This window comes from Lutra lutra, chromosome 10 (genome assembly GCF_902655055.1).
Source record: "Lutra lutra chromosome 10, mLutLut1.2, whole genome shotgun sequence".
In the NCBI taxonomy this organism is placed as follows: domain Eukaryota; kingdom Metazoa; phylum Chordata; class Mammalia; order Carnivora; family Mustelidae; genus Lutra; species Lutra lutra.
In genome coordinates this window covers 3,372,239-3,399,316 of record NC_062287.1, presented here as the reverse complement: position 1 = coordinate 3,399,316, position 27,078 = coordinate 3,372,239, and the positions used below count along the sequence as shown (strand labels likewise).

Here is a 27,078-nt window from a genome sequence, read left to right as displayed (position 1 = left end):
AACGTTAATTACCAGCACCTTAACTCTTGCTATTTGTATCAACAATTCTACTATTGCTATTTTTTAAAATTATGCTTTTTAATTTAAATATCCTGTACAAATTACAGTGCTGAACGGGAGCAGGAGTACTGTTCGATGTTGGATCAGAAAAATTTTGACTCTTCCATAATCTGTTCTACTCTGCACCCCATGTTAATGTTAATCTGTACTGAATTCAGCTTCATCATGACCTTTTCCAACATGGGATGCTCTCTGAATCCACTTTCAAGGGTTCTCAAAGTGCAAAGTGCTTTATGCACTGCTCTAATGGTCTTCTCCCTCTAAAGGGTATATCAGACTCTATATAGTGATAGGACTGAAGGCACCATCAGTCACACACTTCTTGGGGCTGAACTCCTTGGCTATAGTAACATCTGGTCCAATAGGTAGTATTGGCCTCATTCTGACAACAGCATGTCATACTTTAATAGTATCTTGGATCTAGGGGTGGCTGGCCAATAAAGTCAGTGGAACATCCGATTCTTGATTTTGGCTCAGGTCATGATCTCAGGGTTGTAGGATTGAGCACTGCATCAGGCTCTGTGCTCAGCAGGGAGTCTGCTGGGGACTCTCTCTCCCTTTCCCTCTGCCCCTCTCCTCATTCTGTCTCTCTCAATATAAATAAATAAATAAATCTTAAAAAAAAAGTCCCTTGTATCTACTAAGAATAAACCTACCTTGTTCTCATGTTTTTAGACAGGAAACAGTAATCTGCAGTCCAGGTGCTATGAAGAAGACTGCTTCTTAAGAAACTAAGAATGCTCTTTAAATATTTTTCCCCCTGTTCTTCTTTTAAAAACAACCTGCCATTCCCCAACTAGAGTAACATGGAAGCAATATACACTTAATATGGACAAACACAACTCAAACTTATCATTGTAGTTGAACAGCAAATTGACTGTTTAAAATATGCTAACTCCTTAAGATACAATCTACAGTTCCTGTCTAAACCATTTTTTTTAGACTTAATGGGCATGTGGACATTGATTCTTTTTTTTTTCTTTCAATTTTATATTTTCAGTGTTCCAAGATTCATTGTTTATGCACCACACCCAGTGCTCCATGCAATCTGTGCCCTCCTTAATACCCACCACCAGGCTCACCCAAGCCCTGCCCCTCTCCCCTCCAAAACCCTCAGTTTGTTTCTCAGAATCCACAGTCTCTCATGGTTTGTCTCCTCCTCCTATTTCCCCCAATTCACTTTTCCTTTCCTTCTTCTAATGTCTTCTGTGTTATTTCTTATGCTCCACAAGTAAGTGAAACCATATGATAACTGCCTCTTTCTGCTTGATTTATTTCACTCAGCATAATCTCCTCCAGTCCCATCCATGTTGATATAGAAGTTGGGTATTCATCCTTTCTGATGGAGGCATAATACTCCATTGTATATATGGACCACATCTTCTTTATCCATTTGTCTGTTGAAGGGCATCTTGGTTCTTTCCACAGTTTAGCTATTGTGGCCATTGCTGCTATAAACATTGGAGTACAGATGGCCCTTCTTTTCACTACATCTGTATCTCTGGGGTAAATACCCAGGAGTGCAATTGCAGGGGCATAGGGAAGCTCTATTTTTAGACTTAATGGGCATGTGGACATTGATTCTATGTAACATTTATTTCCCAAATGATTGGTGAAAACAGATAATGCAAATATCTAAAACAGATAATATAAAATTCACAAAATGAAGTATCCGAAGTGCTTCAACTAACACGTTTCAGGTAAAAAATGTACACATCGATTAACATAAATCATCAAGTTTAATACGAGACTACAGAAAAATAATTTCATTAGAATTTATCAAGGATAAAATGTTAGTTTTAATTTCATACTCTATTTCTGAATTGGCCTCTTAAGGTTGTGTTTGGGGGCATTTTAAGATATGTTACAAGTGCAGGCACCTGGGTGGTTCAGTCACTTAAGTACCTGACTCTTGATAGCAGCTCAGGTCATGATCTAAGGGTCGTGAGTTCATGTCCCACCTTGGGCTCCACTTTGGGCATGGAGCCTACTTTAAAAAAAAAACACAACAGGGGCGCCTGGGTGGCTCAGTGGGTTAAGCCGCTGCCTTCGGCTCAGGTCATGATCTCGGGGTCCTGGGATCGAGTCCCGCATCGGGCTCTCTGCTCAGCGAGAACCCTGCTTCCCTCTCTCTCTCTCTCTGCCTTCCTCTCCGTCTACTTGTGATCTCTCTCTGTCAAATAAATAAATTAAAAAAAAAAAAAAAACATTTTACAAGTAGACAAATTTTTTAAGTGAGTCATAGTTCAAATCCTTCCTAAGTTAGAATTGATAGAAATGTATCTCTTAAATAGCTTTTCCTAAAATTCACAAGAAAAGAGCTAACAGATCCCCAATGAAGTGAGAGAGAAAGAGAGAGTAATGTGCTCTCATCTAAAATACTCATGACATGGGGGGCACCTGGGTGGCTCAGTGGTTAAGCCTCTGCCTTCAGCTCAGGTCATGATCTCAGGGTCCTGGGATCGAGTCCCACATTGGGCTCTCTGCTCTGCAGGGAGCCTGCTTCCTCCTCTCTCTCTCTCTGCTTGCCTGTCTGCCCACTTGTGATCTCTCTCTGTCAGATAAATAAAATCTTTAAAAAAAAAAATAAAATACTCATGACATGGAATCCTTTTGGGCGGGGTAGCGGTAGGCAAAAATGTAAAAGGCCCAAAGCAGTATCATATACAAAATTATTTTCTCCGCTTTCCAAATTAAAGCTACAGGCTATGATAGATAAGTGCTTATGCTGTTTTCCTATAAATACAGGAAGAAACTTGTTTGTTATGATCTTAATCAGGCATCTATCAAAACAGAATAAAATCCTTAAAATAAACCCCAGAAAACCCTAAGACTGTAACCTCTTACAGGATGATAACTACTATGTTTAGATACCAACATCTTCTGGTGTTATTCCATTCATTCAGTAGACCTTATCTAGTCTGTCATGGACTGATCAAGTTATGTTCCCAACTGTCTTAGGAGTTTTGGAAGGTAGTTTAAGTAAATACACAGTGGCATGAGACTAACAGGTAACCCTACCGAACACAATGAAACACTTCCGGCCTCTACTTCCACCTCCCCTTGTGCCAAAGGTTTGAGTCCAAAGGACCTCGCAGCACCTGCAAAAGTTCATGCACTCCTCACTCCCAAGCTTCGGTTTGTGCTGCCTGCTATACTTAGAGTGCTCTCTTCTCTCTCTCGTTTTTTCTAAAAAATCCTATTTCTTCACATTCTTTTTGTTCTCCCCCAAAGAGTATTAGAATTTTCTATTATTTTCAACCTGCTATTTACCCTAGCCCTCCATTCAGTTTGTACTTCTGCCCCTGCTCCATGTAGCACAGCTCCACACTTATACCACACGATGGAAAACGATCTCTAAACGTGTTTCAACAACTAGTCCCGTCACCGTGATCCCAAATACTTCTCTTTACACCCTTTTGTTTGCTATTCTACAGTCTGTTGGCAGGTAGCATACAGGTAGAGCTAGGATATAAAAAAGTGGTCAATGAAGCAAACAAAAATACCTGTGGCACACACATATTTCCAAAATAAACTAGTGCAATACAAGATGGAGACAATGCCAATGTTTTGATAGATCACAAGGTTATTCTAGCCATTAACCAATTACAAAATCACATAGAAAATAATTGTCAGAAAAATTATAACTTTGATTTTAAACAAAACTTTATTTTTTAAATTTTTTTTAATTTTTTTTTAAGATTTTATTTATTTATTTGACAGAGAGAGATCACAAGTAGACAGAGAGGCAGGCAGAGAGAGAGAGAGAGAGGGAAGCAGGCTCCCTGCTGAGCAGAGAACCCGATGCGGGACTCGATCCCAGGACCCTGAGATCATGACCTGAGCCGAAGGCAGCAGCTTAACCCACTGAGCTACCCGGGCGCCCCCTAAACAAAAATTTATTGAAGCAGGTTTGGTTCATGTACTACAGACTTTAAATTATAATATTTCCCAAAGGAACATGAGTAAGGGCTATCTTGGGAAGCAGTGCAGGCTCACACATGTGTGTGCATTTACTCATGCAGTTGGAAAACTGCTTCTAACACATTAACGAATTTTACACTAAACCCAGGTTCAAACTACTAAACAATACAATGTTAAAAATTGTACTTAAAAAATATATATATATATAAATCTGCATACATATTGCAAACTACAGCCCGCAGGCCAAATCTGACCTACTATCTGCCTTTGTATAGTTTGTAAGGTATGAATGGTTTCTACTTTTTAAAATGTTTCAAAGGAGAGAGGGAAATAAAAAGAGGAATTTGTGACACATGAATATGATGTGAAATTCAAATTTCAGTGTCCATATATAGTTTTATTAGGACACAGGTATGCTCCTTCACTACTGTATTATCAATGGCTGGTTTTCACTCCCATATCAGAGTTGAGAAGTTGAGACAGAAACCATATGGTCTGAAAAGCCTCAAGTGTTTTCTGTCTGGCTCTTTACAAAAAGTTTCCTAGTTTGCTCACTCTTAGTAGAGATCATTCTCCCTCATAATGAACATAAGTTAAGCTTTCCTGGGATGTAGTGGAACACAGAGGCTAAAGGCATGCGTTTGTTGACTGAGAGAAGTAGCTAAGTCCCAGCTCTGTTACTGGATGCTAGGTGACTTTGGGTGATTTAATTAAATTCTCTAAGTTTTAACTGTCTCGGGAATAAAATAGGATAATAATTCTACTCACCTTCTGGGTTTGGGGAGAATTAAATATGCAACACACAAGAAAATTACCCCATGCATAATGGTAGTTATGCTGCCAAAAAGATATGCCTAAAATGTAAGGATGCAGGAAAGTTGAAACTAAAAAGATGGTAAAAGATATACTTGAAAAATATGAGCCAAAAGAAAGCTTGGGTAGCTATATTAATGTTGAAAAAAACAGACCTCAAGACAGAAAGCATCGTTAAGGGGAGCAAGGTTTATTATATGGTATAAAAAGTTTCAGTTTATGAGGAAAACACTAAAAAGTCTAAAGAATTTTATATGAAAACGTATCACATATAAAGCAAAAATCTATAGAAGTACAATAAGAAATTGATAAATCTAAGACTAAAGTGGGAGATTTCCAGGAACTTCTATCTCTCAATTAGGTCAAGCAATCAGAAATTTAGTAAAGACACAGAAGATTCAAACAACAACATAAAATGATTACTTAGAATGCAACAGTGCCCCACCCTCCAAAAAGAAGAAGAAAGTGAATACTCTTGCTAAGACTACATGAAATATTATTAAAATTGAACACGTATTGGAACATGAAGAAAGTTCTAAGAGGTTTCAAAGAGCTGTATCATAGAGAATACATTTGCTGCCAGAACCCATTAAGTTCCTCCTACCAATGCGTGTTGTGTATCTGAACAAATGTAACACAGGGATACATGAAAAATGTGAATAGGCTTCTGAATCAGGAAAGAAAATGAAGCGTGGTTTAAAAAAATTCTTCAGACGTCATGCCCAAATATTTTAAGGCATGTTTTATCAAACTTATGAGGAGGAGTTAATCTTACCATTCTACAGATTCAACCGGAAAACAGAAAAAAAATGTAATATTCTGCAGCATATTCCAGAAAGCCAGTATAACCTTGTCACAAAATTGCATGTGTAATCACATGTAATTACATGTGATAATGACACGTATAGTACACAGAGGTGGTGTGGTTCTACTTTCCCTCCTCTCCCCTTCCGGCTGACTGGAATGTGGACATGACTGGGGCTTCAGTAGCCACCATGGACCTTAACGTGAAGCCACATGTCGACGACATGTAGCGACAATAGAAGCTGGACTGCAGGAAGGTGATGAAGCTTCCACAGCAGCGATAGTAACAGCTCCACATTATGTGTACCTCATACAAACACATACATTCACACTGATACCTATGTGCCTATGTATACTGTTACTTTGTTTTTGTTATTATTTGAAGTCTAAACTCTCCCTATGGATACACAACCTAAGATAGAAATCAGCTTCCATAGCATTTTCCTTAGAAATATAACATCACACAAGTATCTTCTGAAATTATTCTTTCCAAATACATACAGAAGTCTTCCTGACAAGTATTTGGTAAGTGAAATGGACAATCTCTGGATCCTTCTGAAGATGCGAGGGCACAGAAGTGACATATGTGAGGTCTATGTTGCAGATCACTCACCCTGGCAAAGTACATAGGAGACTGATTCGAGAGGCTCCCAGTGGAGCCAAGGAAGAAAGCTGGTTGATGCAGGACAATGAAGTAGGTCTGGGCAGAGGCTCCAATGCTATCCTCAAATCTCTCTTCCACGCACTTCCACGGAGAAGAGGATGCTTTGGGCATATTTCTATGAGGCACACATTTGGCAAAGTTGATGAGTGGTTTGGCTAGGACTGCATGAGGGAGAAAAAGGAGTAAGGAAGCTTCTTCCTTTTCTAGCATGCAAGGCAGAGTACACCTTCTAAGACAGAAACATATGAAAAGGAGCAAGTTTCAGGGGGCAGTTGATAGATGCACTGTTGAAATGTTGAGATTTTAGATACAATGGGACTTCCAATGGTTACTATGAAAACAAGTCTGGTTCACGGGTGAGGACTGAGCTCTATCTAAATACAGTGAAGATGAGACCCTAAGATTCATCCATTCATATTTACTGAGTGTGACTAAATGGTAGGTCCAATCCTTGTTCAGGGACTCCCAATGAGAAAGACAAGTCCCTGCTCTTACAGACCTCAAAGAGTCTGGTGACAAAAGCACAGAAGAATTGAACAGAATCCTGTGTTTGGGGCAAATAACACAAAATGCAACAGGAGCACATGAAAGAGGTTTATCACTCCAGGGCAGATGTGCAGAAAAAGACTTCTTGAAAGACATCATGCTCAGAACTGAAGGATGAGTACTACGCATCACACGGAAACAGAGCTGGGCTCTTCATGTTTGAGGCTGAGGGAATGCCAAGTGCACAGCGACAAGACAAGCCAAAAGCATCTAATGTGCTCAGAATCTAGAAAAGGCCATTTCCACTGGGGCTGGGTGTTTCAGTAGATGCAGATGACCTAACAAGCCGGGAGAAGTAATCAGGAGATGGGCGGGGCAGCACCTTTTAAGGAATGTGGATGTTAGAGGAAGGGTAATGCCTTCCTAAGATCTTTCTAATCAGGAGTGGGCCATGGGCAACAGAGGCAACATGAGGACAGACCTAGGGGGGAATGCCAGCATTTTAAGAGAAGTCAGAGTAAGGGAAGTTTATGGAGGAAATGAACCTCAAGAAACCACAAATTTATGCCTGTTTGTGTTTTCATCAATTTAGCATTTATACTCAGATATATCCCTGTATTAAAAAGGTGTATGTCTTGGAGGCGCCTGGGTGGCTCAGTAGGTTAAAGCCTCTGTCTTCGGCACAGGTCATGATCCCAGGGTTCTGGGATTGAGCCCCTCATCAGGCTCTCTGCTCAGCAGGGAGCCTGCTTCCCCCTCTCTCTGCCTGCCTCTCTGCCTACTTGTGATCTCTCTGTCAAATAAATAAATAAAATCTTAAAAAAAAAAAGGTGTATGTCATACAATATAAAATATTAACCAAATATATTAGATTAAGGATTAATGATACTAAAATGATAAATATTTATTGGCATTTAAGCATCAACTGCTAAGGTATTAGTACAGTAATAATACTGCTAACAATAATAATAATAATGAGTAATAGAGCACCTGAAACAAACAGACTTCGTTATGTGCCAGGAACTGTGTGAGCACTTTACATACAACTCTTGGTGACCGGGATGATCACAGACATCCAGCAATTTTAGGAAACCTACGCAAGGTCAGACGTGTAATCAGCGGTACAGCTGCGATCTGAAGCCAGTCACTTTCCATTGTGTGCCACCATCCTCCATGGACAGCTTCTGGGTTACAGGACTCAAATAATGCTGGAACTACTCTTTGGACAGGCAAAAGACTGGCAGACCTGCCATAGCCTCAACTTACATCTAACGACTACTTTTCACCATAACAAATAGTAACTCCTTCCATAGCCATGATACCACGTTAGAACGTGGTGATAAGCTACAGGGCACATCACTTCAGTGAACCTTACCTCTGACAGAAGTTTAGCACTACAAGGATTTAAACTTGATTGTGCATTGTCATTACATACACAGTTGTTCCATTTTTATAAGAGAAGGAACAGTTCATAGAAACAATATACATTATCTTGAGACAATCTGTTCAGTCGGAGGTTGAAAAGAAAGATCTTCCCCCATATCTTCAGATAAGCAACTTTTTCTTTTTTTTTAAATGAAGTTGTCAGAAAATTACAAGTCATTTGCAAACTTACTGCTTTAGAAAGGTGTGGGTCACTGTAAAGATGGAGCCAGTGAGAAATCTTTGCCATCTGTTTTTTTAGGGTAAGAAAACTGTTCATATATTACATCCACATTTTGCCAATCTAAGGATCCTCAAGGAGCATGTCTGTCTCCCTCTGGCCCCCGCAGTCCTCAGGCCTGACTCAGTAACTCAACTGACAGGTTGTGTCTATGCTCAGGATTCTATCATGACAACATTTTCTAAGCAAATTTAATGTTTCAATAAAAGCATTAATATGGGTCTCCATGGGGGGGGGTGGACAGAATTTGGATGGACTCCCATATAATAGTTAGTAATTTGTTTGTTTGAATTTTGAATTTCAATGGGGGGGGGGAGCACAATCACCTTTCCAGTGAGGAGGATCCCCAAAGGTCTTCCAAGATCTGCTCTGCTCTTCCATTCAGACCGAACACCAACAACAGGTAGCAAATGGGAAAGGAAGGACATCTAGACAGGGGCTGTGTCACCGAGCCAAACAATGTGTCTAGTGCCTCCCAGCAGACAACTGCATGGACCTGGCAAAAACATTCATGGAAGGCTACATGTCTATTTTCCCTGCATTCCACTCAGGCCTCTTTAACCTTCCACATGAATGTCTAGAAGGCTGCTGGTACACAAAAGCAAACGCGGGCTTCTGTCCTTCTCCAGACCTTCTCTAATCTGTTCACACTGCTTACTTTTCTGCTCCTTGCTCTGACCCCTCCTCAGACGACCCTCCTTGTAGCTTTACTTCATTGTTCTTTGATAATCCCCTTGTCTGGCAGTGTGGCTCTGATTCATTCTCCTTGTAGATTTTAGGATATGACTTCTAGCATTTGCCCTCAACCTCTCCTTTCTGTAACCAGGGAAAGCAGGAGGTAACAGGCATGTGCCTCCCTCTGCCTCCTCTAACCAGGGAAAAGGGATTGGACACATAACCCTCTTAATGAGAACACCCACCCATGCGCCTTTATCCCATCCACTTGCCCCTTACCCCACTGCTCCCCTTCATAACCCATGGTGGAAGCAGCCTATGGAATCTGGGTTAATGAGGGCAGAGAAGAAACACTGCAGTTGACACTAAGAGATGCTGTGAAGGGAGCAGGGCCATTTTGCCAGCTCTGATTACTTTTTCTCCTTCAATTACAAGCCACAATCTCTATAGGAAGCTCTATTGCTATTTTTATACAGGTTTTTTTTTTTTTTTCTTTGCTTTCCCACTGGCCAGGTTCCAGCAGGAAGGCAGTGATACATGCTTGAAAGATACAGTTAAGTGTTGTTCTCCTCCTGGTAGAACGGGTGGTCCTTACACTTGGCAACTGGCAACAATTAAGTATTTGGCATTGTCAGCCGGACTATAAATGTCAGGAAAATCAGTAACCAAAAGTATTGGGATGAGCTCTAAAAACAGTCTAAATCCTAATGAGTTCACTATAAACACAGATAATTGCCCAAGGTTCATCACGGGACATTTATAGAAAGGGAATCTTCTTCACCTGCGTGGGGGTTTTAGACGTCAAAGTTCATCCCCCGTGGGGTTAGGAAACAAATGGAAAATGGGGCTTAATATATGAAGAATTAAACATAAATTTTTTTAAATCCCTTCTTGGATGGCACCTAGTTAGGAACTGAAAGATTCTTACTTCTTTTGAATTCATACATCAATTATCTGTTTTGCGACTGTGATTCTAATTTTGTTTTTATTTTTATTATTATTATTTTTTTTAAGATTTTATTTATTTATTTGACAGACAGAGATCACAAGTAGGCAGAGGCAGGCAGAGAGAGAGAGAGAGGAGGAAGCAGGCTCCCTGCTGAGCAGAGAGCCCAATGCGGGGCTCAATCCCAGGACCCTGGGATCACGACCTGAGCCGAAGGCAGAGGCTTTAACCCACTGAGCCACACAGGCGCCCCTAATTTTGTTTTTAATAAGAAAAATGGACCATAAGCATTTTAAGTGGCACAATTAATGGCAGACGTGTGCTGGCGTGACATTAGCACATATGGGAACTGGAGACTGGAGATGGGTGCTTGTAAGCAACACTCCACACTGATCGTTCCTCTGAGTGGTGTCGAGCCCAGATGACAGGTGTCCAGTCACCCCTGAAAATCTTCCCCAACTCACACCTCTCTGAAAGGAATTTCAAAGAGGGAGCAGAACCAGTAATACTGTTTTGAGGTGAACTGAAGTCGTTATGCCATATTCCTTGGAGGTACCTGCTCCCCTACCTTATTTCTGGCTGTGAGTTTACCACAAGTCCGTAACTGGTAATGACTGACAGAGAGCTGAGGCTCCCAGTTTCCTGGAATCATGCTGCCTATCCCAATTAGTTTCCGAGAGCAGGAAGAGAAGGAGGCAAAAAGTAAAAGAAGAAATACAGAACTGGAGTTGAGAACCCAAAGGGAAGAGAGGAGAGTTCTCTGGAGCATTTCATTCAGCCTTATTTACTGGGAAGTAAGAGAAGTATCACTGAAGGGGATTTTATGCCTCTTCATTTGTTCCTCTTTCTGTTATGCAGATCTTGACTTTTTGCAAAAGGATTTAAGGTCATTTATTAAAAAAAAGAATGTATGCAGCAAAACCCAAAAAGTAAAAATGAAACAGCAAGATCCCTGCCCTCCCCATACAAAGGTGTCTTTCCATCTGCCTTCCCTCCTTGTTCAGCACAGGGGAGCTGCACATGTACATTATGCCAGCCCCCAACGCTGTTTCCTAGGTTTTTCAAAGTATGTTATGCTATGTGTAGAATATATTTTTGTAAAAAGGGGGAAAAAAAAAAGCTAAAAAAAAAGGCCAAAGGAAATAAGCTAAAACAAACCAAAGTTAAGTTTTCTACTCTATGCCTTGCCAAATGTATCTCTCCTAGGGAAAATTTACATAATGTTATAATATTATTTCAGATACTGAATACAAGATATTCAGCAACCTGTGAAATAACACTGCTAGGCTGGAAAGCACTGATGTGATAAAATATTGAACATTAAGCATTAAAGAGAAGGAGGAAGAAGTAAAACATGGTCAGTGCCAGCCACTGGTTACTCTGGATGTGAGACCAAAACTGCTGGCTTTCATTATCAGTTCTCTGGAAATCACTGACAGGGATCATTAGAATTTTTAAAATGTTAGGTTTATGTCTCCTCAACTCTCCGTTGATCATAAATACACCTTGTGACCAGTGGTGTTGGGAATGGCCAAAAATGCATCATAAGTATATACAATTCTGGGCAAGAGACACAAGTAAAAAATATTTTCCTTTGAAAAGATCTATTTCAAACGGGAAAATAACCGCTGCTTATAGTACTTAAATTAACGTCTTTTTCACTGAAGGAAAATGACTTCCCTTTAAGTAGATTTGAAAAGATTTTCAAGGTTTCATACTACCAAAAATACAGATTATTTTAAAATGCTATAAATATTTAGCTTAATTATATTCAAATCAAGAATGCTATTTTTCAGGCTCCTCCACATTTTTTCATGATAAGAAAACTGCATTTAATTCAAGGACCACCCCATAGGAGAATTTTTCATTTTGACTAGTCTATGAACTCTGACTAGTGGTACTATCAAAATGGTATTATCAAAATATGGTATTATCAAAAATAAAACAAAATATGGTATCATTAATAAAATATGAATTAAATGATTAGTTATTAGAGCACTAAAATTATTTGATACCAAATGTCAAGGACTTCACTTGATGAATTCATTAGTCCATTTCATGGTTATGGTATGCTTATCAGTGGTTACTATGCTACATACAAAAGGTATAAACGTAGTAAGGTATAATAATTACTGGCAAAAGACCATTTCTGGGAGAAGAAAAGATATGTAAATGTATACACAATGCAATGTGAAAATTACTATAAAAAGGATCTGTACAGAATGTTCTCTAAGTTCTTTTCCTACATGAGTCAAGAAAAGATTTAGATGTTTCACTCAAAGTGCAATCTGTTATTCCAAATGAACTCGTTGTTTAGATACACTGTTTTGTCCCATACAGTAGCCATTAGGCAAATGTGTCTACTTAAATTAACCAATTAAAATTAAAATTTAAAATTCAGATCCTCAGGTTCATAAGTCACATTTTAAGTACTCATTAGCCTTAAATTTATCAACTCAAAAATCTTACTGAAGTTTTGTTCCAAATTAAAATTGTAAAAACATTAAACTATGTATCAAAGGCAAGCTCCTGGCTGTTAGGTAGAATCTTGTGTACTCTTTCCTAATGAAGCCATACCAAGTGAGTTAACTTACTTTCAGTACTGTCCTGCTTGTCCACTGCATCTTAGTACCTATCAAGGCGCCCGATACAGAAAAACTGAGCAAAAAATTTTTACTGAATGACAATGGATAAACTAAATGAATAAATGAATGAACACTTTTGTTTTCTTCTTTGAGAGGCAGTCAAATGAAAAGAAGCAGGGAGTCACCTGGTACAGAGACTGCTGATGCCGCCTACTATCTTTCTCGGATGCTGCCTACTACCACCATTTCCAGGTTAGGAATAGACTATTGAGAACATAAAATTTAAAAAAAAACAACAAACCTTGTAAAAGAATGAATGGGCTTTAGAGACAATGAGTTTAACTTTCCGCCTTCTCTGTATTTCTGTCTTCCTAGAAGATGTAGACAAAAATATGGGTAGGTTCATGCAGCTCCTGAACAGCAGAACAGAACTTGAATATAAGTCTGACAGAGGAAAGAAAGCATCCTTCTTTTTACTGACCGAGAATCAACATGAAAACATTACTTTAAGTTATGACAGAGTGAGGCTCTTGTGTTTTATGAGATCATTATATCACTACGGAGATTAAGGTTTCAGAAGTAACTGAGGAGATCAATGAAAATACATATTCCAAAATAAGGATTTCGGATGCATCAGAAAGACATTTTCACTCAAGTTGGTGAAGAAATTCAGGGTCCTATTAAGGCAGTACTTGTAACATGAAAAGTGTTTAAATAGTTTATGGTACAAGATCAGAGAAAAGCACCAAAATCTTATTTCTTTACACTTGGTTTTGAACATTAAAAAAATTCTTATCTTTAATGTTGATAAGTGCTTTTTTCTGCATGATGTGAAAATATGGGTGACTCTTAGCCAACTATGTTTATGACAGAAAGCAATCATGTTCACAACTGAAGTTCATGCCAAAGTTGGTGACAGTGACACAAAATCTTAAGCCCAGTAAATAAGAGGAAATAAATTGGTCTTGTGATCCTAAACTTATAAGCACAACAGTTTCAAAGGGAGAAAAAAATGTTACTGTCTTTTTTGAATACTTAATTAAGACCAAGAATATTGGGAAGCAGCATCATGCCATGGTAGGGTGAACCATCTCAACATTCAGGGAAGGCCACACATTCCCAAATCTAAAATAAGTCAGTCACCGTGATGAAAAGTACAGCGTAGGGAGTAGAGTCAACATTGTAATAACACTGTCTGGTGACAGATGGTGACTACACTTATGGTGAACACTCAGCAATGCACAGAACTGTTGAATCACTACGTTGTACACCTGAAACTCATATAACATTGTATGTCAAATACACTTCAGGAAAAAACAACTTAAATAGCCATCTTCCTGATATTTTGTCATTCATGCAATTACCACTTGGTAGAAAGGTGTCTCTTTTGCAAATGGCTTGGGTTACTGTAACAGAAGGCCATACAAAGGACTAGCTGTTCATCCTGCAGCAAATACTGGAGAAAATTAGGAAATCTGAGAGAGTGACTTGCACCAACTGGTTAAAAACTGGACAGTTATGAGGCACCTGGCTGGCTCAGCTGGTTAAATCCCCAACTCTTTATTTCAGCTCAGGTCATGATTTTAGGGTCTTGAGAATGAGGCCCAGTACCTGCACTCAGCAAGGAATCTCCTTGAGATTCTCCCACTCCCTCTTCCTTTGCCCCTCCCGCCTTGTGCAATTTCTAAATAAATAAGTAAAATCTTAAAAAAAAGAACTTTAAAACACAATACAACAGGACAGTTACACTCCAGGGAGACAACAATGAAAAAGCAGGCTTTGTGCAGCAAGCCAGTAAGTAAGTTATAGATGACAAGATGCCATATTAGAAGAAACAGTGCTTGTACCATGAAGGACTTAAACCCTAAATTTAGCCAGAAAAAGATACTTGAAATAATGAAGTATGTATATTTATACTAGACAGATCCCTGGAATGAGGTGATGGGACGTGGCTCAGGGTTGGAGTATCTGATGTGCTATGCAAGGGTGAGGATCCTGGAAAGTACCAACTAGTACAAAAGCAAGGCACCACTTTTAATCTCTGTAGGGAGGCTAACACGTGAATGCCTACACCATTCTCCTTGCCGGAGACTGATTTACTCAGGCACAGAGGCAGAAAGCAAGACAGAGGTCCCACCCATATTTCTGTGAGATCAAGACATCATAAAATAAGGATTTTCTGCCCAAAGTGGTGAACTGGGCTGTGTCATTAAAAACCATCTTATCCAGATCCCAGTATATATTTCCTGGCATTATGATTCAATCTTTTAACACATTAAGTTAACTTAATGAAGTATAATTTTTTTTTTTTTGCATTTGACATTCATATTTTACAAATGATAAACCTACATCAGCACATTATTATCACCGAAAGTCCATGGCTTACACTAGGCTTCACTCTTGGTTTTGGACATTCCATGTGTTTGAGCAAATGTATAATGACGTGTCTACCATTACAGAATTGTAGTGAATAGTTTCACTGCCTGAAAATCCTCTATGCTCCATCTATTCATCCCTCCTTCCCCTTAACCTATGGAAAATACTAATCTTTTTCCTATCTTCATAGTTTTGCCTTTTCCAACAGTTGGAATCATACAGCATGTAGTCTTTTCAGATGGGCTTCCTTCACTTAGCAGGAAGATGTATTTAAGGTCCCTCCATGTTTTTTTATGCGCTGATTGCTCATTTCCTTTTAGCTCCGAACAATATTCCACTATTTGGATGAACCACAGTTTATCCATTCACCTACTGAAGGGCATTTTGGTTGCTTTCCAATTTTGGCAATTATGAATAAAGCTGCTCTAAACATCTGTGTGTGGGTTTTTTGTGTGGACATAATTTTTCACCTCCGGTTAGTAAAATACCAAGAAGTGGGACTGTTGGATCACATGGCAAGAGCGTAGTTTTGTAAGAAACTGCCAAACTGTCTTCCAAAGTGGCTGTACCATTTTGCACTCCCGCCAACAATGAATGAGAGCTCCTGTTGCTCCACATCCTCATCATCATTTGGTGCTGTCAGTGATCTGGATTTTGGCCATTTTGATAGATATGTAGTGGTATCTCATTGCTGTTTTCAGTTGTATTATGATTCAATTATCAGTGTCCTCTTGCTTAAGGATTTTTCCAAAAGTTAGAAATGTACAGAATGATCATTTCTCCAACCTAGAATATATTCTGCAGAATGCTTTGGATAATTAGCTATTGGAAAATGTTATCATGAGATACGGGTAGGTTCCCTTATTTCCAAATGAGAATTACTGCATGCTGCAACCATGCAAAAAAAAACAAAAACCAAAAACCAAAAACCAAAAAAACCCAAAAACACTGATATTAAATTTTCTGAATGTGTTACAGAAAGGGAAATTTACCAAGAATGCTAATATAAGCAATGTACTAAGACCACCACTGTGACATCTTATATGATATATACCATCTCTGAGTATAGGAAATTATGTTTGGACTTTTGAAGGTAATCATATTTTCAAGACTTATCCTGCTTGTTTATTGTCTTATATTTATTATCTTATAAACTTTGCAGATAGAATTCTATTCAAGGATATTCTTAAGATGTTGCCAGTTCAATTATTCCAACTTTTGATAAAAAATCAAAGTCTTTAAGGAAAAAAGATTGAAGACAAAACCCCACAGGGGTTTTCTTGCTGTTTAAATTGTAATGTAATATGTTGCTACCATTCTAGTCACTAAATTAAAAGAAAGAAAGAAAAGAAAAGAAAAAAAGAATGAATATGGGAACTTCTTAAGTTAGGTCTCACACTGTAAAGTCAAAGTATCTCAACAGGCCCACAAATGAATGGACTGTTAATAATCCTACATTCTTCACCCCGTTTTTCCAATGCCTGAGTTGTACAGTGTCACTTACTAATCTCCACAGCCTGATGAAGTAACGGTTGCTAGAGCACAAGCGTTCCCACCAAATCTGTACTGCACTGACACGACGCCTCAAGTACTCAAGGTTACATTTCAACACGACACCTGAAACTAATGATGTACTCTATGCTGGCTAACGGAATTTAATTAAAAAAAAATTCTACACTTCAAACTCAATGCTATGCTTCCACCTGCTACTTTCTCTTTTTAAATAAAATTTGAGATACACAGAATTAGACACAAACGTCAATCTGCAACTTTCTTAAGATCTTCCAAGACCTTAAATCATCATTAAGATGACCTTAAATCATCTGCACTTGAGGTAAAAGACCTGTTTACTTCCTGATCATACCTGAAATATCATCACGGACACTTTCACAGAATCACTGTTATTTCGGCTACGTGACAGAGCATGGTTTGCTCACCCATAACCCGGCGCGTCTGAAGCTTGTTTAATGACGAACTGTGGCCCAGTCAGGCTAAGTTCACTAGTGATACGCATCGCCCATTTCTGATTCCAGCCACACCGTGGCTCAAAACACTTCCGCAAGCCGCACCCGCGGAGCCGCGCCGGGCCGCGCCGGACTTACCCCGGTCCGTGTCGTACAGGAAGACGAAGCAATTCCACTCGTAGTGGTCCAGCAGGCTCAGGAGCGCGCCCCGTAAGGACGGCCGCAGCTGCAGCACGAACTGGCTCTCGCCCTCCGTGGGGAAACTGGGCGTGATGAGGGAGATGTGTAAGGCGCTGCAGAATGAGGTCAAGGTATGTACCGACCTCTTATCATAGAGTCCGAAAATCGCAAAAACTCCTCTAGAATACTGGGAACAGACTGAAAGAAAAGAAAAAAACCACACAACTGTGAGCACACCCTCAACCTGTTGACTTCCACATCAACCGTTTTGAGGCTAAAAGAAGTCTGAATCATGCGGACATCTGTAATGTAACATCAGGAAAGAGTAAAACTGAAGTGTATAATTAATTCTGTCCTCAACGAAGGCGTCCTCACGCACCCACAGCCCTGCACCGGGTGAGGTAACCCGGGGCCACGAGCGTCCTTCCACAAGGAGCCAATCTGCACTTCCGGCGCAAGATGGCGCCGCAGGAAGAGCCCGCGCTCGCCCCGCCCCTCGCGTCTACACTGACCTGGACAGCCGCTCCTCCGCGAGGAGAACTGAGAGCCGGGGAGCCGCTCCTGCCCAGAGGCCAGAGGGACCCCAGGCAGAAAGGGACAGAGAGGAGGCGCTGACACGGGGAAGCCCCGGCTGTGCGAGCACGGAGGGACCCGGAGCCGACCCGTGTGCCCTGCAGGGCGCGGACAGAGGCCGGGTGTGAAGGAGCAACCGGCACAGAAAGGCCTCAGCCCTAGAACCCTGCCAAGCAGCGGGGGAGCTGCTGGAACCTCTCCAGCTCCAGAGGCTGGCGAGCGCCACTGTTTACACTGGCGTCCACCTGGCGAGCGCCTGGTGCTGACGGGAACCGGGTTCCGGCGCCGCGGCCGGCCTGCTGCCTCCGCGAGCCCTGGCTCTAGCCCCAGATGCCCTCGGGCACAGGAAAAAACCCCGCAGTTTAAAAGAGCAGCTAGCATACAAACGATCCAGCCTTAGAGCTCCACTGAACAGCGGGGGAAGCTGCCGGAACAACCCTGGGACAGAGGCCGGCGAGCCCCACGCTTTCCGTTCCCCCTCCACCTCGATGCCACGGAGCAGGGTCGGGGCCGCCGGGCTGGCCTGCCGCCGCAGTGCGCCCCCAGCCCACAGCCATTCCCAGGCGTCTCACCTACGAGGGCCCGGCGTGGCGCACGGCGGGGCGCCCCCAGCCAACGAGAGAAGGTGGAAAAGGCGCCCAGCACTCCTCGGGCTCCAGACAGCGGCCCCACCAGGGCACGCCCTACGCCGCCCTACGCGGCCCTATGCCGAGTTCCCGGAGGGGCAGGCATCCCGCTTCTGCAGTACCTCCCCCCCCCGGGGCACCCTCAGTGCAGAGAGTCGGGGGGACCACCGCAGCCAGTGCCCACCTCACCTGCAGCCATCCCACCGGGGACCCCCAACACAGAGTCTACACTGGGGACAACCTTCCATGGGATCACTCCTTCGACTTTAGGAAAGGTAGTCGTCCGCCTAACTCACTGAAACAAACACGCGGAGTCGAACAAAAGGAGAAGACAGAGGAATATGCTCCAAATGAAAGAACAAGAACTAAAATAAAACGGAGATAAATCTACCTAAATTCGTTACTTTGTGGCTTTTTTGTTTTTTGCAGTGGCAGTTGTCCTTTTTTCCCCCTCATAACCTTAGAGTTCTCCAGAACCACCTTTGAACACAAGTTAAGCTATCTGGAAAATCACTACTGGGGTGCTCTGGATACTTGGCGGAATTGTGACGAGCTGTGCAGCTTATAGGTAGGCTATAAAGCGAAGACAAGACAATTTCAAAACCCAACAGAACCAAGTCCTCTTGCAGTAAGAACCTGCGGTGAACAGGTGCACAGCCTCCTTCTGTCTTTCCTTTCTATGCTCCTAGTTGTTGCAAGGACAATGAGACAAATACATAAAGAGAAACAAACACACACACACACACACAAACACCTCTTCTCAAGATTCTTTCCTAGCATCATTTTGATCCCTCCTTCAGCATGACTGAATCCTAGTCCAAACTTGGGTAACTTTTTCTAATTTACCTTTTAAAGGATACAGGCTTGCATTAAAAAAATACTTTTTCTGGGGGCGCCTGGGTGGCTCAGTGGGTTAAGCCGCTGCCTTCGGCTCAGGTCATGATCCCAGGTCCTGGGTTCGAGCCCCACATCGGGCTTTCTGCTCAGCAGGGAGCCTGCTTCCTCCTCTCTCTCTGCCTGCCTCTCTGCTTACTTGTGATTTCTCTCTGTCAAATAAATAAATAAAATCTTTAAAAAAAATACTTTTTCTGTTTAAGAAGGAAAGCATCACTGAATTCCAAATTCTTATAGCTTACCACATATGGTGAAAGGTCCCATTTTTCTTTGTCTTATACCGCTAGTTTAAAATGTCCTTAATTCTCGAAAATGGTGTTTTCTGATTTTGGTTACTACTTTTAATTGCTAAGTTTATAAAGAAGCCGAGGATATTAGATAATCTAGAGGTATTAGGAGTAGTTCATTGTGATACAAAGAAATTAGATTTTGCTTTGTTGAAGCAATAATAGGCTTTTGGAAAAAAATTATCCTAATAACATTTATACCCATATTCTACAATATCCAGGTTTTAGGAAATTATGAGACATAATTAAATAAGATAAATTAATAAAACCTGGCAGTGTTTCTTCTGTTCTTGTTTATTATACCTCTGAAATTAGGGATAGAGTCTGAGCAATATAACTATAGCAGAAGGTACCAACTAACAGAAAATGGATGCTTCTGGTCTTTTGTAGACAATATGCTCTAAGAGATATTGTATAAGTTCTGGAAAAAGTAACACCTAACTAAGGGACCAGCATCTATATTCAAATGGACAATACTAGGATAGACTAGACTTTAAAATAGAAGAGAATGACTGCAAACTCAGCTAAACAGTTTAAATCCTAGTGCTTTTACTTGTTAGCCAGGTGACCTTGGCTAAGTTATTTTATCTTAATTGTCTCAATTATAAATACATAATATGCCAAAGATTAAATAAGATAATGCATACAAAACCATGACCCTATACAGGAGATAATTAGTAAGTGGTAGATTTTTTTTTTTTTTGAAAGATTTTATTCACTTGAGAGAGAGACAGAGATAAGGAGAGAGAGCACAAGCAGGGAGTAGATGGAGAAGCAGGTTCCCCACTGAGGAGGGAGCCCAATGCGGGGCTCGATCCCAGGGCCCTGAGATCATGACCTGAACCTAAGGCAGATGCTTAACTGACTGAGCCACCCAGGTGCCCTGTAAGTAGATTTTATAAAGAAATTCCATGAAGGAAGAACATCCAATTCTAATTCTATGCTCGCCCAGGAACTACAATTTGATCACCTAAGTAATCTGACCAACTGGAAGACTTGTTCTGACAGTGTGACTGGCTGAAATTTTCTTTCAAGGTATAAGAAACAGCATGATGTAACATTTGGGTACCTGGTGTTTCAATTCAATTAATTTCTATAACTTGAGAGATCTTCTCCGATGAATCAAGTTGCTGGATCAGCTGTTAACCGTGCGAAAGTTCCACCAAGGCTTTGGATGTATTTATGTAACTGCTGTACATTTAGTGTATAACTAGGAGTCCCTTGGCTTCCTTATAAAGTTTTCATATTGTCCTGTTCCCTTGATTTTCATGCAAGTTGAGGGCCCACTCTTAATCTTTAGTCAGCAAATAATCTGGTTCAAATAATTTTTGTTTCACTTTATTGAAAAAAGTTGAAGAGCTTTAGAACTCAAAACTAAGATACTGGCTTTCAGTTTGGTGCTGAACATAACACAGATTTTAGTGGTTGTTCAAGAAACTGTTAAGCAAACAGCGGGCACCTGGGTGGCACAGTTAGTTGGGTGTCTGACTGTGGCTTAAGGCTTCAGTCGTGGGATTGAGCCCCTTGTTGGGCTCCGGGCTTAGCAGGGAGTCTGCTGGAGTTTCTCTCTCCCTTTCCCTTTGTCCCTCCCCCCAGGGTGAGCACCCACTCTTTTAAAAATAAATAAATAAATCTTTAAAAAAGAAAAGAAAATGTAAGCAAGTCATGTACTTTAAGACAGTTATACATATAATATATTATATGCATGTATAATTATACATAGTATAATTATGTAAATACTTAATTCTTTGTTATGGCATTTTAAAACCATACATTTGTCAAGTTTTGGTTTCCAAACTCCATTTCGAGGAACCCCACAAGTTTCCTAAGAGGACTTCATTAGCTTTGCAGGAGAACCTTTGATGAGACAGGAAAGGGTGGCACCCCTTTCCCCCCAAAAAGCCGAACAGCACTTCTGATTTCCTCTATTTCAAATATTGAACTGCTTCCAACATCAAATTTTATGTGCAAATAGTATTATGCTATTTAAGAAGGCCCAAAACAACTAATATACAAAGTTCCTTGATTATTTTTTCTTTCCTACTGTGTTCTTTTCAATGTAATCATTATGACTTTCCACTACTCTGGTGCTTGCTATAGCATTTTAACTTAATTTATTCCACTTGTTCCTCAATAAACAGTATTTTCTGATATTTAATCATCTTCTGTCTGCTTTCTTCATTTGCATCATCATAAATATCTATCTAACTGCTCTTTTTCACAGCCACCTGTCATTCTCCTAATACACTTACTTAGAAATGTAAGAAGTCTTAGACTAATAACTTTGCTTTTGGCTGTATTTTGTCACTCACATTTTAGTTTCCCTTTGCAAATGTCCAGGTTTAGTAGTACTCATTTGATTATTATTATTATTTTTTTTTTGGTCTGTTGAATCTCGAATTATATGCTTGGTAGGTGAGGGTTATTGGGTTTCCTATGTATGTGGATAGATGGTCAATCGAATGTTCAATATTATCTCTATATGATCCCTTAGATAGTATTTTATTTGATCAATAGATTCCAATTTTAACAGATAATTATTTCCAGATTTAGTTTTAGAAATCTAGCTTTTGCAAACACTCAAATCAAAATTCACTTGATTATGTCTTATGATGTCTATTGTTGCTTAGTATACAGATAATTATTCAAACAATGGAACTTCTTGAACTATCTGTATGCATACACGAATTAATGAAAATAAAATAAGGTAAGTATCAATGTGTTCAGAAATGCATACATAAGAGGGGAGCAAGCTGAATTTTAATGTAATGCTTAGTCACTATATAGATGTGATGATATTAGATGGATACATATTTTGGGATACAAACACTAATCAGGATAAGACTTCCAAGGAAATAATCCAATCAAAATTTTAAGCACATATTCTATATTCTGCTTCACTAATGAGATCACTAAGATCAAGTTATTATGTAAATAAACACATAATATAAACACATCGTAATAATTCATTCATCTTTTACCTGATGGTGTCAATTAATTAGATCTGTCTTTTCATCTTTCACCCCATTCTGTTCCAGATGCCACACTCCAGATGCCAAGCCAAGTCAATTTGTCATATAATTTGTGATGATTTATAGCCCTCCGTCACATGTAAATCAAACGACATGGTCTTAGCTCAGTGTTTCTCAAGTCATGGGACATAAATCCAAGTGATATGCTGAATTTCACCGACCACCGCTGCGCAGGTAGGAAGAGCACAGGCCAGTGCCCCATCGGATGCTCTTCCCTTTCTCCTGCCTCCACAGGCTTCCTCCGCCCTATACGACTTCTGAAAATAAGCCCAGCTGTCCTTCATTTTATCAAACAACCTTCTACACCTACCGCTTCTTACCCTCCTACCCTTCTCCAGGCACTTTTGTTGACAAGGTTTTCTACTTACACTGTTTTCCAACTCATTTGATTTGGCTCGTCTACTTCCCAGCCACCAGAACCACTCTCATCAAGTGTGCTGATGACCAACTACATCCTAAATCCAACATCCTTAAACTCCCATCTTACTGGAGTTCTCTGCTGGGTTTGGAACTTTAGATGTCTGCTGGGCTGCAAACCCAACCACTTCCTATTTCTACTATGCCACTCCAGGTACTTCTGTTAATAACCTAGCCCTGGGGCACCTGGGTGGCTCAGTGGGTTAAACCTCTGCCTTCAGCTCAGGTCATGATCTCAGGGTCCTGGGATCGAGCCCCACATCAGGCTCTCTGCTCAGTGGGGAGCCTGTTTCCCCCCCAACCCCCGCCTGCCTCTCTGTCTACTTGTGACCTCTCTGTCTCTCTCTGTTAAATAAATCAATAAAATATTAAAAAAAATAATAAAAACGAGCCCTGTGAGGGTGCCTGCCAGATCAGTCATAGAGCATGGGACTCTCAACCTCAGGTTCATGAGTCCAAGCCCCATGTTGGATATGCAGCCTACAAAAAAACCCCAAAACTATATATCTATGTATCTATTTATCTCCAGCCTTGTAGATATTTGAATTTGCATGATTAAGCTATACATTTTTCAACGTATACAGAACTGTTTCCTGGTTTGGGTAAACTGCATAAAGCAGTGTAAAAAGTGTTTGTTGGTGTTTAATCAATCTGTAGTAGAAAGAATGTATTGCAAAAAAAAAAAAAAAGGTAGATTTAACACTACCACTCATCGTTTCATTCAACAAATGCTTATATGCTGCCTAATTTATTCCAGCCACTGTGTTAAGCATTTCTAACAAAATACAATTAATACAGTGTTTTCCACTGAGAAGAGGTTCACATTCTAAGTAGCCAGATACAAATTGATACTTCAAGATAGTGAACACAGTAAGTGATAGGCAGAGGTTATGAGGAAGCACAGAGGAGTCCTAAGCTTAGCCCATAGGCCATAGGGCAGATGGATTGAAGGAAATATTACTTGTCTATGCAAGTTAGGTTTGAATAGTGATTAAAGATATAGAAACCAACAAGTAGGTTGCCAATATTTCTATTTCTGATTAAAGATCATATTTAAACCACATCAGAGTCAAATAATATCTAGAAATGTTAGGGAAACAAATATATGCCAGTTGCTTGGATATAAACATAGTAGTTGGAGGACAGAGTCACTATATGGCATTTGGTTATTAGGTACTTTGAAAAAAAACAAAAACCTATCACCAAAACATCAAAATGCTATGCCCTGTGCAAACATGTACTATAGAGATCCTGTTATTGGATGTACCAATTTCTTTCTTTAGAATATTTTATTTATTTGAAGAGTCCCTGAAAGCTTGTGAACCAGAGGAGGGACAGAGGGAGAGGGAGAAGCAGAATCCACACTGAGCAAGGAGCCAAATGCAGGACTCGATCCGAGGACCCTGAGATCATGACCTGAGCCAAAGGCAGACGCTTAACAGTCTGAGCCACCCAAATGCCCCTGGACATACCAACTTCTAAAAGATAATCCTAGAATATAAGTAAGAGTAAGTTCCCAATAATAAATCTTTAGGTTCATGATCCTAGTAACAATTGGATTAGATACCAATAAGACGTGGTCTTCATTAACGATGTAATGCTAAATTTGTCTTCAAGGAAACATGACTACAGAGTGACATATATTTATCGTCTATCTGAGTGAGAGATAGAGACAGAGAGAGAGGATATGACAAATATGAGCATGTTTACTGGTTGAGGAATGGAGCCATCAGAGAAGGAGAAAGGATACAGAAGAGAAAGGGGTAATAATTAAAGAAGGTCCAGAAAGACAGAATGTATTGGGCCAAAGGGCACATACAAAGCTGTCCTTGAATGAGATGAGCAGGTGTAGGGAAGGTACTTCATTCCATGGAGTTCACAGATTAAAAGATAAGCTGAGATGTGTGTGGTTGATAGTTTCCTACTTGCATCAATATGAGAGGCAAGGTTGCAACAGTGAGATTCCATAAAGCTGTCGAAAAGTGGCACACATTACAAATAATTGCAGAGGGTAGGAGAGGAAACCAAGAGCACATAAAATATCTTACAAACCGCCTGATAATAAGGAACCCTTCCTATTTTAGCCACAACAATATCCAACCTAACACACACAACACAGCATGTGGGCCATGGTAGGTGCCCTGTAAAACCTTACTGAGTGGTATGACAAAACAAAGTGAAAGATTAAATGAATATTGACAGAAGGCAAAATATGGAAATATGCACTAGAGGTGGCAACAATTTAGAAATCCATGATTTCCTTCAGGCACAACATGAGAAGAGTAACCAAAGGGAATAATAATGAGGAGTTTACAACTTTCCTCCCTGAAGCAAAATCTTCTCTTGGTTTACCCAACAGTACTCTTTCCTGCATTTCCTCTTATCTGAACGCTTGTTCTCAGTTTCCTGGCTTGCATCTCCCTGTCTGACCAATCTTTAAGTAATGGGAGAGCACTTCTTCTATACGCTTTAGATAATGTCATCTATTTCTAGGACTTCAAATATCATTCATGCGCCAAGAATGCCCTGATTAATAACTTCAGCTTTGTTCTTTCTTTTTTTTTTTTTAAGATTTTATTTACTTATTTGAGAGAGAGACAGTGAGAGACAGCATGAGCAAGGAGAAGGTCAGAGGGAGAAGCAGACTCCCCATGGAGCTAGGAGCCTGATGCGGGACTCGATCCCGGGACTCCAGGATCATGACCTGAGCCGAAGGCAGTCGTCCAACCAACTGAGCCACCCAGGCATCCCAGCTTTGTTCTTTCTTATGAGTTTAGACCCAAGCATCAATACTTGGCATCTCTCCTTTGTTGTCTTTTTGGCACCTGAGACCCAGCTGGGCCAAAACAGGACCCTTTATTTTTCTTCCAGAATCTTGTGTCTGTTTTCCCCCATCCAAATAAAAAGCATGACCATCTGTGAAAATATTATTGATTCTGACCTTCCTTCTACTCCACATTGAAATCATGACAAATCTTGATGGTTTCATCTCTAAAATACCTAAAATATATCAAAATCTACTCACTCCTCTGTATCCCTATTATGCTGCCACTGTCCTGCCCAGTCTACTAGTAAAGTCTCCAGACTGTACTTCCTGTTCCCAGTTTTATTCCTTCCTAATCATTGACCACTCAGCAGAGAGTGTGGTAAGATGGCACTCCATCCCGACTTAAAGTTCCAGTGGCTTTTCATCCGATTTAATGAATTCCGTGTGGCCTTAAAAGCTCTAATGATTTTGTCTTCCCTAAACTCATCCACCATTGCCCCCCTCACCCACTAGACTAAGCCAGACTCTCCCTTTTTCTGTTACTTAAATACCTTCTCATCCACTTTAGGGCCTTGGCTCTAACTGCTCTTTCTGGCCTGACTGTCCCTTGGCTGCACTTCCCACCATTTCTGTCCCAGTGAAAATGTCAACTCCCTAACAGCCTCTCCCTGACTCCTCTAAGAAATGAGATTCCCACAGCTCCAGTCACTCTCTTGCTCGTGACCTTATTTTATATTGTGCTTAGCCCTTACCACTATTTGAAATTACCTTACTTATTTGATGGCTTATTTACCTCTTTTCTTCAGGATGTCAGGAGTTCTGCAAGAAGAGGGAATCTGACAGCCCATCCGCTGAGGCAACCTCAGGCTCTGGAATGGGCATATGGAAAGTGCTCCATGAATGCAGGCGGAGTGAATGTAATCACGGTCTCCGGTAAAGGCAGTAAGGACAGAAGAGAGACTGGGAGAGTGTGGAACAACTGGCTGGTAACCACAAAAATCTACTTCCTTGTTGCTGAGTGGACTCTGGAGGCTAAGTCCCCCCACCCCACAGTCTAGGTAACTTACTTTTGGTCTCTAGGGGCATCCTCCCTTCTCTTTTGACTGGACATCCGCTCACCATTTGTTTTTTGTTTAAAAGATTATTTATTTATTTATTTGGCACAGAGAGAAAAAATAGTGAGGGGGGAACACAAGCAGGGGGAGCAGGAGAGGAAGAAGCAAGCCTCCTGCTGAACTGAGAGCCTGATGCAGAGCTTGATCCCAGGACCCTGGGATCACGACCTGGGCCAAAGGCAGATGCTTAATGACTGAGCCACACAGGTACCCCTCCCCATTTGTTT

At 40.6% G+C, this 27,078-nt stretch overlaps 1 protein-coding gene across 10 annotated transcripts in view; it reads right to left on the bottom strand.

Moving 5' to 3' along the window:
- GRIA4 (glutamate ionotropic receptor AMPA type subunit 4) overlaps window positions 1-27,078 on the bottom strand; it is a 398,776-nt gene that overhangs the window by 232,769 nt on the left and 138,929 nt on the right. For all 10 annotated transcript variants that reach the window (XM_047690816.1, XM_047690815.1, XM_047690814.1 and 7 more), the window contains exon 4: window positions 17,099-17,338. In XM_047690816.1, coding sequence (XP_047546772.1) covers window positions 17,099-17,338 — 240 coding nt within the window. The remainder of the gene's footprint in view (window positions 1-17,098; window positions 17,339-27,078) is intronic.